The sequence below is a fragment of the Ranitomeya variabilis genome, chromosome 1, assembly GCF_051348905.1.
Source record: "Ranitomeya variabilis isolate aRanVar5 chromosome 1, aRanVar5.hap1, whole genome shotgun sequence".
NCBI lineage: Eukaryota > Metazoa > Chordata > Amphibia > Anura > Dendrobatidae > Ranitomeya > Ranitomeya variabilis.
Genome location: NC_135232.1, coordinates 964,750,026 through 964,762,538, shown reverse-complemented (window position 1 = coordinate 964,762,538; position 12,513 = coordinate 964,750,026). Strand labels below are relative to the sequence as shown.

The 12,513-nt window shown below is 44.7% G+C and overlaps 1 protein-coding gene across 1 annotated transcript in view; it reads left to right on the top strand.

The window, feature by feature from the left end:
* The window catches only part of LRBA (LPS responsive beige-like anchor protein), a 749,089-nt gene that overhangs the window by 71,662 nt on the left and 664,914 nt on the right, over positions 1-12,513 (top strand). Inside the window, exon 2 of the mRNA XM_077279308.1 lies at positions 2,299-2,530. Coding sequence (XP_077135423.1) covers positions 2,299-2,530 — 232 coding nt within the window. The remainder of the gene's footprint in view (positions 1-2,298; positions 2,531-12,513) is intronic.

The window sequence follows — 12,513 nt, the reverse complement described above, 5'->3', positions numbered from 1 at the left end:
GCTGCCCACGCGCTATATAACGCTGCCCACGCGCTATATAACGCTGCCCACGCGCTATATAACGCTGCCCACGCGCTATATAACGCTGCCCACGCGCTATATAACGCTGCCCACGCGCTATATAACGCTGCCCACGCGCTATATAACGCTGCCCACGCGCTATATAACGCTGCCCACGCGCTATATAACGCTGCCCACGCGCTATATAACGCTGCCCACGCGCTATATAACGCTGCCCACGCGCTATATAACGCTGCCCACGCGCTATATAACGCTGCCCACGCGCTATATAACGCTGCCCACGCGCTATATAACGCTGCCCACGCGCTATATAACGCTGCCCACGCGCTATATAACGCTGCCCACGCGCTATATAACGCTGCCCACGCGCTATATAACGCTGCCCACGCGCTATATAACGCTGCCCACGCGCTATATAACGCTGCCCACGCGCTATATAACGCTGCCCACGCGCTATATAACGCTGCCCACGCGCTATATAACGCTGCCCACGCGCTATATAACGCTGCCCACGCGCTATATAACGCTGCCCACGCGCTATATAACGCTGCCCACGCGCTATATAACGCTGCCCACGCGCTATATAACGCTGCCCACGCGCTATATAACGCTGCCCACGCGCTATATAACGCTGCCCACGCGCTATATAACGCTGCCCACGCGCTATATAACGCTGCCCACGCGCTATATAACGCTGCCCACGCGCTATATAACGCTGCCCACGCGCTATATAACGCTGCCCACGCGCTATATAACGCTGCCCACGCGCTATATAACGCTGCCCACGCGCTATATAACGCTGCCCACGCGCTATATAACGCTGCCCACGCGCTATATAACGCTGCCCACGCGCTATATAACGCTGCCCACGCGCTATATAACGCTGCCCACGCGCTATATAACGCTGCCCACGCGCTATATAACGCTGCCCACGCGCTATATAACGCTGCCCACGCGCTATATAACGCTGCCCACGCGCTATATAACGCTGCCCACGCGCTATATAACGCTGCCCACGCGCTATATAACGCTGCCCACGCGCTATATAACGCTGCCCACGCGCTATATAACGCTGCCCACGCGCTATATAACGCTGCCCACGCGCTATATAACGCTGCCCACGCGCTATATAACGCTGCCCACGCGCTATATAACGCTGCCCACGCGCTATATAACGCTGCCCACAAGCTATATAGCAGTGTGGGCACATACCCATGTTAAAAAAAAAAAAAAAGATAATTAAAACAAAAAATAGTTATATACTCACACCCTGGGATCCAGCAAAGCTGTCCCTATGTGCGCAGCTGCTGCCATCTTCCGTTCCCAGGATGCATTGCGAAATCACCCAGATGACTTAGCGGTCTCGCGAGACCGCTAAGTCTTCTGGGTAATTTCGCAAAGCATCTGTTTTTTTAAAATAATTTTTAACATTAGATCTTTTTTACTATTGACGCTGCATAGGCAGCATCAATAGTAAAAAGTTGGGGAAACACAGGGTTAATAGCAGCGGTAACGTTACCCGCGGCATAGCGCGGTACGTTACCGCTGGTGTTAATCCTGTGTGAGTGGAGGGGAGTATGCGGGCGCCGGGCACTTACTGCGGGGAGTATGGAGCGGGCACCGGGCACTGACTGCAGGGGAGTAGGGAGGGACTAATCGGACTATGCCCGTCGCTGATTGGTCGCGGCAGCCATGACAGGCAGCTGGCGAGACCAATCAGCGACTCGGTATTTCCGTGACGGAAGTTGCAGACAGGAAGACGGAAGTACCCCTTAGGCAATTAGAGATAGATATATCTCAATTATAGATATATAATATATAATTTCGTTCCTCGTTTGTTGTTAAGCAGACAATGTCCATATTGTCCCTCTCAAAGGTTTTCCTATGGAGCCAGAATGATGTCTTACAGGGGGATCTTTTCTGTGATAATTGTCTGTTTCTATCCTGAGGTTATGTAAGACGTCGGGGAATAAGACATATGATGCAACTGCGAGGTCGGTTCCCACATGACTCTCTCTACAAGGTGTTATGCAGATTGTGCATTATCACTCATTAGTTTCCGGGGTTTTGCCTGCGTATCAAGCCTCTGTTCTATACTAGATTGTGGTATGGAGTTTTTAAAAATAAATATATACATAGTTTGGAGCCGCATGTTAGGAATCTTAGTGATTGTCATTACACCATCTTCTGGCAAAAGGTCACCTCATTCATGTCACAAAGTGTTGTAATTTGTTCATTTTGTTTGGTATAAGCAATACTTTCCTATTGTATTCGCAGCTTGTTGGAGGGCAGTTTGACCTGGAGATGAATTTCATCATTCAAGAGGGAGACAGCATTATTTGTATGGTTGAGCTGCTGGACAAATGTGATGTCACCTGCCAAGCAGAAATCTGGAGCATCTTTACTGCCATTCTGAAGAAAAGCATTCGCAATCTTCTCATCTGTACTGAAGTTGGCTTGGTTGAACTTGTTTTGAACAGAATTGACAAGGTCATTGGCATGATTGCAGGTAATAATTGATGGCAAGCGGGGTGCCTACGGAGCCGTAGGTACTACAGAACCACGTAATACAGAGATTCTCCCCTAGAAATAACGCTTTTATAGCAAAATATTTATGTAATACAGCAATCAATCAACAAAACATCTCCTGATGTAATTGAGGGCATACATAGATGTAGGGTGATACCTTAAAGGGAATCTGTCACCCCAAAAATCGTATATGAGCTAAGTCCACCTGCATCAGTGGCTTATCTACAGCATTCTGTAATGCTGTAGATAAGCCCCCGATGTAACCTGAAAGGTAAGAAAAACAGGTTAGATTATACTCACCCAGGGGTGTTCCCGCTGTGGTTCGGGTCCGATGGGCATTGTGGTCCGGGTCTGGCACCTCCTAGCTTCATACGATGACGTCCTCTTCTTGTCTTCCTGCCGTGGCTCCTGCGCAGGCGTACTTTATCTGACCTTTCTCGGCGCCTGCGCACTGCAGTACTTTGCTCTGCCCTCAACAGGTCAGATAAAGTAAGCCTGCGCTGGAGCCTCAGCATGAATACAAGAAGAGGAAGTCATCGTATGAAGATGGGAGGCACCGGACCGCAATGCCCATCGGACCCGAACCGCAGCGGGACCGCCCCAGGGTGAGTATAATGTAACCTGTTTTTCTTGCCTTTTAGGATACATCGGGGGCTTATCTACAGCATTACAGAATGCTGTAGATAAGCCACTGATGCCGGTGGCCTTAACTCATATACAATTTTTGGGGTGACAGATTCCCTTTAATATGTCCACCCTATACACTCGTATTAAAGAAACAATTCGTACATTAAGGAGACCGGTATCGTACCTCTATGGAAACCTATGCTGGTTTAAATCTGGCTCTAATAAACTGCTCAGCCAAAATGACACACAAATTCTACATTGCTTATTGGTGCAGTTTAGACTGAGATGTCTCAGGACAGCATGCTAGATATCTTACTGATTTGTCCCTGCACCATCTTATGGCAGGCCACTTGGTCTGCATCAAAATTACATTCTTTAAAGGGAACCTGTCATCTGATTCATGATGTAATTCCCCTGCACACTCTTCTCCTCTAGACTGGCGGAACTCTCCCTATATCTGTGTACACTGCGTTCCAAATTATTATGCAAATAATATTTCCTCATATTTTCTCTAAATTACCTATCTGAATTGCAGTCATTGTTATTTTCCAGTCATCTACTATTCTAGTATAATTGCAATGTTTTGGAACAAACTGCCTATGAAAACAGTATCTTTTTTTAAAAAAAATAAACACTCAAAATGCATGTTCCAAATTATTATGCAGAGCAGAGTTTTCAACTTTTTTTTTTTTTTTTATTTTGAACAAAAAAATGGTCAATTGTGAAGTTATAAGCATTATCAGCTTTTTACAAAATGAAATCAAACAGTTTTCAAGTGAAATCTTTATTCTAGGTGATGTTACATTTGCGCATAGGACCCCTTGTTCGAAAGAAGCTTCTGAACTCTCTCGTCCATTGAATTTGTCAGTTTTTGGTTTCAAAATATTTTATTAGATTTCCATTTTTGACGGGGGAGGGGAGAGATGGGAGGGGAGGGGGGGGGAGGGAAAGGGTATGGAAAATGGAAAAGACATACCCCCTAACGACTGGGGGGGGATAACAATTCTGCTTTCACATTTGAAATGCATGGAATATAATAATACAGGAACTATGTACATTTCTAATATAGTCAAAGTCGTGTGTAAGAACAGTAGAAACATTAAACATCACGTTGTTTGACTTTTTATGAGTCAACGAAAGTGTTAAGGACAGGGGTACTTTCTATGATTAACGAATGGAGCATGAACAGGTCTGTTGTTTCAAGTGATGGGTAAAGGGAATTGCTGGTCCCATCTGGACCATTTTTTTGCGAATTTTGAGCATTGGTTGTTTGTAATTGCGAAGTGGAACTCGTGGGATCTATGCAGAGAGATTCTTGAAATAATGTCTTTTATTGATGGGGTTTGTTGAGTTTTCCAAAGGGAGGCAATGAAGTTTTTTTACCACTAAGCATATGTGTATCACCAATAGTTTCAGATTATGGTCGAGCCGACCGAGTCCAAGAGACAACAAAGCGCTCTGGGGCTTCAGATCAAAAGGTTCAATGGTAAGTTTGTCAATTATCTCTTTAGAAATTTTCTTCCATAGGGGGTTTACCGCTGGGCAGCTCCAAAATATGTGTATTATGTCACCCCTCTGGCCACAGCCTCTCCAGCATTGAGCAGAATTTATAGAATCCATGTGTGCCAATCTGCTGGGGGTGTAGTACCATCTTGAAACTACTTTGAAGTGAGTCTCTTGAAGAGACATTGAAAGGGTGGATTTGTAGGAAGTGGTAAAAGCCTCTTCCCATTCATCGATGCTGTATGTGTTTTTTATGTCTTGTTCCCACTTAGTCATTGGGGGGCTCTTGGAAAGATTAGAATCTGAGTTGAAGTTGTTATATATAAATTTGTGGCTCCAAAATATGTAGTGTCTTGTATTGCTTAGAAGTTTGATGGATGTTTCTGATAGTTTAGGTCTATTCCCCATGAAAGACCCAATGTTTTTTTTAAGTATCAGGAACTCGAGGAAGGAAGATGAGTGGATGCCGTATCTACTTTTCAGAGTTTGGAAGCTTATGAAGGTCTCCCCTGTGTGTATATCCCCAATTTTCTTTATTTTTGAATCTGCCCAAATTTTTGGGAGGGTTTGGTCGATTATGGAGTAAGCCAGTGAGATGGGGATGTTTTTTAGAATAGCTGAGTGTTTTGGTCTTTTTTTTTGGTATGATGATTTCTTCCAGGCTGTGGCTATTGCCTGGAAGAGGGGGTGCGATACTGAGTTTGGGAAGTTGCCAAATATTGTTTTGTAGATGACCGATTTCGGGTGGCGATTATTATTTAGTGCTGTTTCCAGGTCTAACCATACTGGCGGGCTAGAGCTCTGTAGCCATTGGGTACTCTGTTTTATAAGCAAGGTGTGATAATGGGCTTTGATGTTTGGTATGTTAATCCCTCCGTTGATTTTTCTTTTGTAAAGAATTTGGGTGGCAGTTCTAGGTTTTTTTGAGTTCCAAATGAAGGCTTTTATTTGTGACTGTAGGTGGGTGAGGCTGATATCTGGAAATGGCAAGGGAACGCATCTGAGGATGTAGAGAAGTTTAGGTAGGGTGAATAGTCCCATTGTTAGCACCCTGCCCCACCATGTCAGTGTGTTGTCCCTGTGTGTTAGGATTTCTTTGTCCAGTATTACTTTTAGTAGGTTAAAATTTGATTTTACTGTCCCCTTAATTGATTTGTTTATTATGATGCCTAGGTATGCGAGTTCTTTATCACACCAATTCAAGGTTGTTGAGTTCTTTATGATTTGGGTTTGGTCTTTGTTTAGGCCTATTGCAAGTATATTGGACTTGGTTTCATTTATTTTAAAGTTTGATAGTGTGGAGTAACTTTCTATATTCTGCAGCGCTTCGGGAATAGAGGTTTCTGGGTTGGAGAGGGATAATATGATGTCATCTGCGAAGAGTGAAATTTTGTGATGTCTAGTGGGTGTGGAGATACCTGAGATTTTATTGTTGGATCTTATTATTTCGGCTAATGGTTCAATAGCTAAGTTAAATAGTATTGGTGAGAGAGGGCAACCTTGTCTAGTACCATTTCTGATACTAAAGGGGTTTGAAATTTGACAATTGCAGTAGACGCTGGCCTTAGGATCGGAGTATAGGGCCATTATACGTGATATTATTAGTTTGTCAAAGCCGAATTTGTCTAGGCATTCATTCAGGAAGGTCCAGTTAACTCTGTCGAAGGCCTTTTCGGCGTCGAGCGACAGTAGTGTAGTGGGAATTCCCTGTCTCCTAGCCCAGCTTGTGATGTTGATGATTCTTCTGGTTGCGTCTGCTGGTTGCCTACCTCTCACAAATCCCATCTGATCGTTTGGTATCAATCTTGGGATAACCATACCGATCCTATCTGCAAGAATTTTTGAATAGATCTTGACATCTACATTTATTAAAGAGATAGGCCTAAAGTTCTCCATGGCCTCAGGGTCTCCTTTTGATTTGGGAATCACCGATACTGTGGCCACTAGCATCTCCGCAGGGAAGGAGCCGCCTCGGAAGATATAATTAAATGTGTCTGCCAGATGTGGGGAAAGATTATTTGAGAAAGCTTTATAGTAGGCATTTGTAAATCCATCCGGGCCTGGGGATTTGTGAAGACCAAACTCTTTGATGACATTTTCTATTTTGTCAGGCGTAATGGGGGCATTGAGGGCGGTGAGTTCTTCTGGAGTTAGGGCGGGGAGGTTTATTTGTTTTAGGAACTCTTTGATTTTATCTATTTTATCCAATTTGTCTGTAGGGTCATTTATTTGGGGATTTATGTTATATAATTTGGAGTAGAATGCTGCAAATTCGTTTGCTATCTCCTTTGGGTGAGAGGTTTTGCCCATCCCATCTAGTCTATTGATTCTACTGATTCTATTGTTGATTCTATTTTTTTTTATTTTGTTAGCCATATACTTAGTTGGTTTGTTGTGGGATATGTAAAATTTGTAGTTTGATATTTTTACAATGTTGTATGGCGAGAATAAAGTCTCTCTGAGTTCTGTTCTTAGATTGGAAAGCTCGTTTTGAGTGTTTTGGGAGGATATGGTATTGTTGAGTAGATTATTTTCTATTGTCCGAATTTTATTTGAGAGGTCTTGAATTTTTTTTCTAGACTCCTTTTTTTCTTTGGAGGCTATTCCCATCAGCACTCCTCTGATTACCGCTTTGTGGGCGCACCAGTTGATGCAGGGATTAGTTGACTCTGATTTATTGACCTCAAAGTAATTGTTTATTGCATTTTGTATTGTAATTTTATTAGCTGGATTGTGTAGGATCTTAGCGCTGCATCTCCATAGTCTGGCATTCAGAAGGGGGGGGCCTATTATGATTTTCCCGGAAACTGGGGCGTGGTCTGAGATTGTTCTATCTCCAATTGAGATTTCTTTGATTTTTGTCAAGGAGTATATGTCTGTAACAATTAAGTCTATTCTAGAAGCTGTTTGGTGACTGTCCGAAAAGTGTGTGTATTCTCTAGAATTGGCGTTTAGGCATCTGAAGCAATCAAATAATTCTTTTTTGTCTAACCAGGTGTTGAGGTAGTCAGTGGCGGGCCTATTTTTGGAAGACGAGTCTAGTTTATTATCCGGGGTGACGAAGTCGCCCAGCAGAAACAAATTACCTCTTCTGACCTCTTCGACTTTTTTCATGACTTTGTTCAGGAAGGGGGTTTGGCCTACATTTGGAGCGTAAATGTTTGTTATTGTACACTCTTGCTCGTTAATTTTACATATAAGTATATGGAAGCGGCCTTTTTCGTCTTTCAATTCCCCCAAAGCCTCAAACGGGGTTGAGCTCTCAATCATTGTTACGACTCCTGCTCTTTTCTTTGTGTTGCACGCTTCAAATATATGCGGGAATTTATGGTGGTTAAAGTAGGGATGATTATCCTGCAGGAATTTGGATTCCTGCAAGCAGATAATGTTGGCCTTGGACTCGATCAGCTCTCCCCACAGTGCGTGTCTTTTTCTTGGGTTGTTGAGCCCTCTGACATTATATGAAATTAAGTTCAGCTCCATTTTGTGTTTTGCTGAGTGACTAAAAGATAAAGATGTGAGGTTGTTTAGAACTTAGGGTATTAACAAATAATAGTAACAATTTCAACTTAACTTTACTAGTAAACAGTTATCAGACAATAGCGTCTGGTCCTGCAAGAAAGAAAAAATGTTTAATCCTTTTTAACAACGTAAAATGAATGGACCGGTAGATCCAGAGGGATGCTACCACTCTCGACGGGAAACTCCTGTGGAAAAGAAACAGGGACAACATCCTAAAGCAGAAAATTCTAATCAGCAATCTCCCAACAGTGGCATTAATGACTTTTTCAATCTTTGGCTCTAGTGTAGGTATCTTTGATAGAGTGGATGAAGTCCATTCCATGTCTAGGTGAGTAAATTGGAATGATCCGACCTTTAAAGTTCACTAGCAACTTTAGTGGGAAGCCCCATTTGTAGGGTATGTCCTTGTCCCTGAGGAATGAGGTGACATTGTTGAATTCTTTGCGGCCTTCTAATGTCTCTTTGGAAAGGTCCGGAAAGACTTTCAGGTCTTTGTAAGGATCAGGGAAGAACTTGTTCTCTCTGAGGTAATTGATGATTTTTTCTTTGGTTTGGAAAAAATGGATCCTTAGAATGGTATCTCTTGGGACGTCCGAAGCGATCTTAGGAGGGCGAGGGAGTCTGTGGGCTCTGTCGATTATAAGGTCAGAAGGGGACAGCTCCGGGATTGCTGTCTTGAAGATGCCTTGGATATGCTGTGAGAGGTCCTCTTGTTTGATTGATTCCGGGAGCCCTCTGATTTTTATATTGTTTCGACGACCCCTATCCTCAATGTCCGCCACTTTAACTTTTAATTTATGGATCTCTGCTGAGAGGTGCTCTAAGTCTACAGATGATTCTGCCGCTCCACTTTCTATTTTTTGGATTCTCTTTTCGTGGTTCTCAAGTTGTTTGTTGATTTTGTCACATATTTTCTCCATTTCTTCTATAAATTCTTGCTTCTGCTTTTTGAATTCTGCACCAATCATTGATCTGATTTCCTCGACCATACTTGTCTGTGGTTTTTGGTTTTGAGGGTTTATTTCTAGTTGGGTTCGTGGAGGGCTCTCTCTCCTGGGTCTTTGTTTGTCGGGGCTTTGATTGGGGCTACATTCGTTGTAGGATTCGTCTGAGTCACTTAGGTCTCTAAGGTCTTTGTATTTTCCACCTGAAGCACCTGGCATATGTCTTTTGGAAGAAACAGAGGAGTCCATTTTTTCTGGTAGGTGTGGATTTCCATCAGTTCTTGTCTGTCTTTTAACTATTGGTTGTTGGTTCACGTCTCTCGGAGGAGATCTAGATCTGGCTCTGCGGGGACTAATGAGGTTAACTTGGTCTTTTTGTGGTTTGTAGCTGCTGTATGTTTTATTTTGTTTAGTAGAGTTTTGGGATTTTGGTGATTGTTGGGTCTGGGAGGACCCTTTTGCTCTGGAAAAGCTCATGGTGGATGGAGTAGAGTATCAGATTGGTACCGGAGGAACCCGGTGTGGGAGCCGCCGCTTTTGTAAGTCTTGTGGCGGCAATAACGTGGTTCAGTGACACTTTTGTAAGTGCCTGTAGGAGAGGAAGAGGAGAGCCTCTAGGTAAGCGATGGGAAAATATCTTATGTAGGTCGCTGGGGAGTCGTAGTAGTTGATTCTATGTGTGTTTTTTTTTTATTTTTTATTTTTTTATTTAAAACCAGTCACTGTAGCGTTGTTAATGGTCTGTTGGAGCGTCGTAGATCTCTAGGACATAAGTATGTGAATGTTATACTGGAGTGATTTCAATAGTTCGCTGGAGCGTTGTAAATAAGACGCTCAGTGTGACGTAATTGAGTCGCTGTAGCGTTGAAGATGATCCGCTGGAGCGTTGTGAATAGGATGCTCAGTGCGATGTAATTAAGTCGTTGTGGCATTGAAAATGATCCGCTGGAGCGTTGTGGATAGGACTTTTGGTGGCGTATAGCGCAGGAGCGTTGTAAATAAGACGCACAGTGCGACGTAATGAAGACGCTGTGCCGTTGAAAATGATCTGTTGGAGCGTTGTGAATAGGACTTTTGAGCGGTGTACAGCGCAGGGGCGTTGTGGGTTACTATGTTGACAATGCTCGTTAACGCACTTTAGTATACAGGCCGCTTCCTGTGCGACGCTACGTCTGCTTCTCTATGTGGAGAATAATGGCCGGGAGCTGGGAGCGGGAGGAGAGGGGGTTCTTACCTCCTGTATGTAAGGCTCCGGTTGTGCCTGTATTTTCGGTCTGTGTCCTGGATGGTGTTCCTAGGCAGCGACTGTAACCTGGTGAGTTTGCAGGTCTCTTCACCGCTTGTTGTGTTGCTCGCTCCTGTGAATAGGGGAAGGAGGGGGGGAGAGGCTGTTTTCCCGCCACGGCTGTTTTCTCCGCCGTCTGGAGGCTTCGACGCAACAAGGGACTGGTAGGGTTTCCTGCTCCGGTCTGGGCTTCGGGTCGCGTCTCCGTCGAACCTGGCTGTGGTACAGCCGGTGATCGCTGTTTTAGTAGCCGCTTCTCTGCGCTTGGCCACAGCGTGTGCTGCGGGCTTTTAGTCGCCCGTTCACCGCTGCTGGGTGTTGTGGAGGAGGGGGGGGGAGGCGCCTATGCGGCGGCTCCGTAACGGCTGTCCCTCCTTATTTCGCTGGGCCTGGCTGTGGTAAGTCCGGTGATCGCTGCTTTCACAGCCGCTTCTTTGCGCTTAGCCTCGGCTACGGCCACAGCCTTAGCTACGGATTTTTGGTCACCCGCTCTCCATCATCGGGTGCCATGGAGAAGGGGGGGAGATGTTTCTGCGGCGGCTCCGCAGCGGTTGTCCCATCTAATTTCGGCGGTCCCGGTGTCAGGAGGGCTCTGTTAGGTAGTCTCTCTCCAGCCTTTTCCTAGTCCAGGAGGAATCTCACTGAGTCTGGGGAGGTGTGGTAATGCTGCAGCCAGCCGGCTGTGGAAATGTAGATCCAGGCCTCAGAGTTGCATTGTAGGCCTCAGCTTCTAAAATCCTCAGACTCGAAAAATATATGTCTGGAAAGGGGCTAGTCTGTGTCCTGGATCATTCCTATACGTTTTTAGGGCTAGATGGCTAGATTATTGTCGATTTTTAGTTGGATTGGGATGTTTTTTCCCTGGAGCTCCTGAACCTACGTCCTCATGCTGCAGGCTCAGGCCACGCCCCCAAATTTGTCAGTTTTTGGATGGTTTCTGCTTCAATTGTTTTGCATGTGGACAGAATACCCTCCCAGAGCTGTTGCTTAGATGTGAACTGCCTCCCGCCATCATAGACACTCCTTTTGATGATGCTCCAGAGGTTCTCAATGGGGTTGAGGTCAGGGGAAGATGGTGGCCACACCAGAAGTTTGTCCTTTTTTATGCCCATAGCAGCCAGAGATGCAGATGTGTTTTTTGCAGCATGAGACAGTACATTATCATGCATGAAAATGATCTTGCTGCGGAAAGCACGGTTCTTCCTCTTGAACCATGGCAGGAAGTGTTGTTTTAGAAACTCCACATAGATTATGGAGTTCATCTTTACCCTTCAGGGATCATAAAGGGGCCAACAATCTCTCTCCCCATGATTCCAGCCCAAACCATTACTCCACCTCCTCCTTGTTGGCGCCTTAGTCGTGTTTTCATGGGGTGTCCATCAACCAGCCATCCTCCACTCCATCCATCTGGACCATCGAGCGTTGCACGGCACTCATCGGTGAACAAAACAGTTTGGAAGTCAGTCTTCATGTATCGTTTGGCCCACTGGAGCCGTTTCTGCTTGTGTGCAGTGGATAGAGGTGGTCGACAGGATGGCTTACGCACAGCTGCAAACCTCTGAAGGACCCTGCATCTTGTTGTTCTGGGGACGTTGGAGGCACCAGCAGCTTCCAAAACTTGTCTGCTGCTATGACAAGGCATTTTTACAGCTGCTCTTTTAACCTTACGCAATTGCCTGTTGGAAAGAGTCCTCAATTTTTCCTTATCAGCATGCACACGTGTGTGCTGGGAATCAGCTACATACTTCTTCATTGTGCGATGATCACGATGAAGTGTCTTGGCAATGTTGATTGTAGTCATGCCTTGACCTAAATACTCCACAATTTGTTGCTTCTCAGCAGCCGACACATCCTTTTTCTTTCCCATTTTGGCAAAAAATGTAGGCTGCTTAATAATGTGGAACAGCCTTCTTAAGTAGTCTTGCCTTTATTTGGACACACCTGCCAAACTAATTTGCACAGGTATCTGCAATTGCTTTCAGTGATATAAAGAGCCCTGACACACATCACCATCAATGAGTTTAAATGACAAACAAAAAAATTCTAACCTTATCACTCCTAAACTCTATGTGCATAATAATT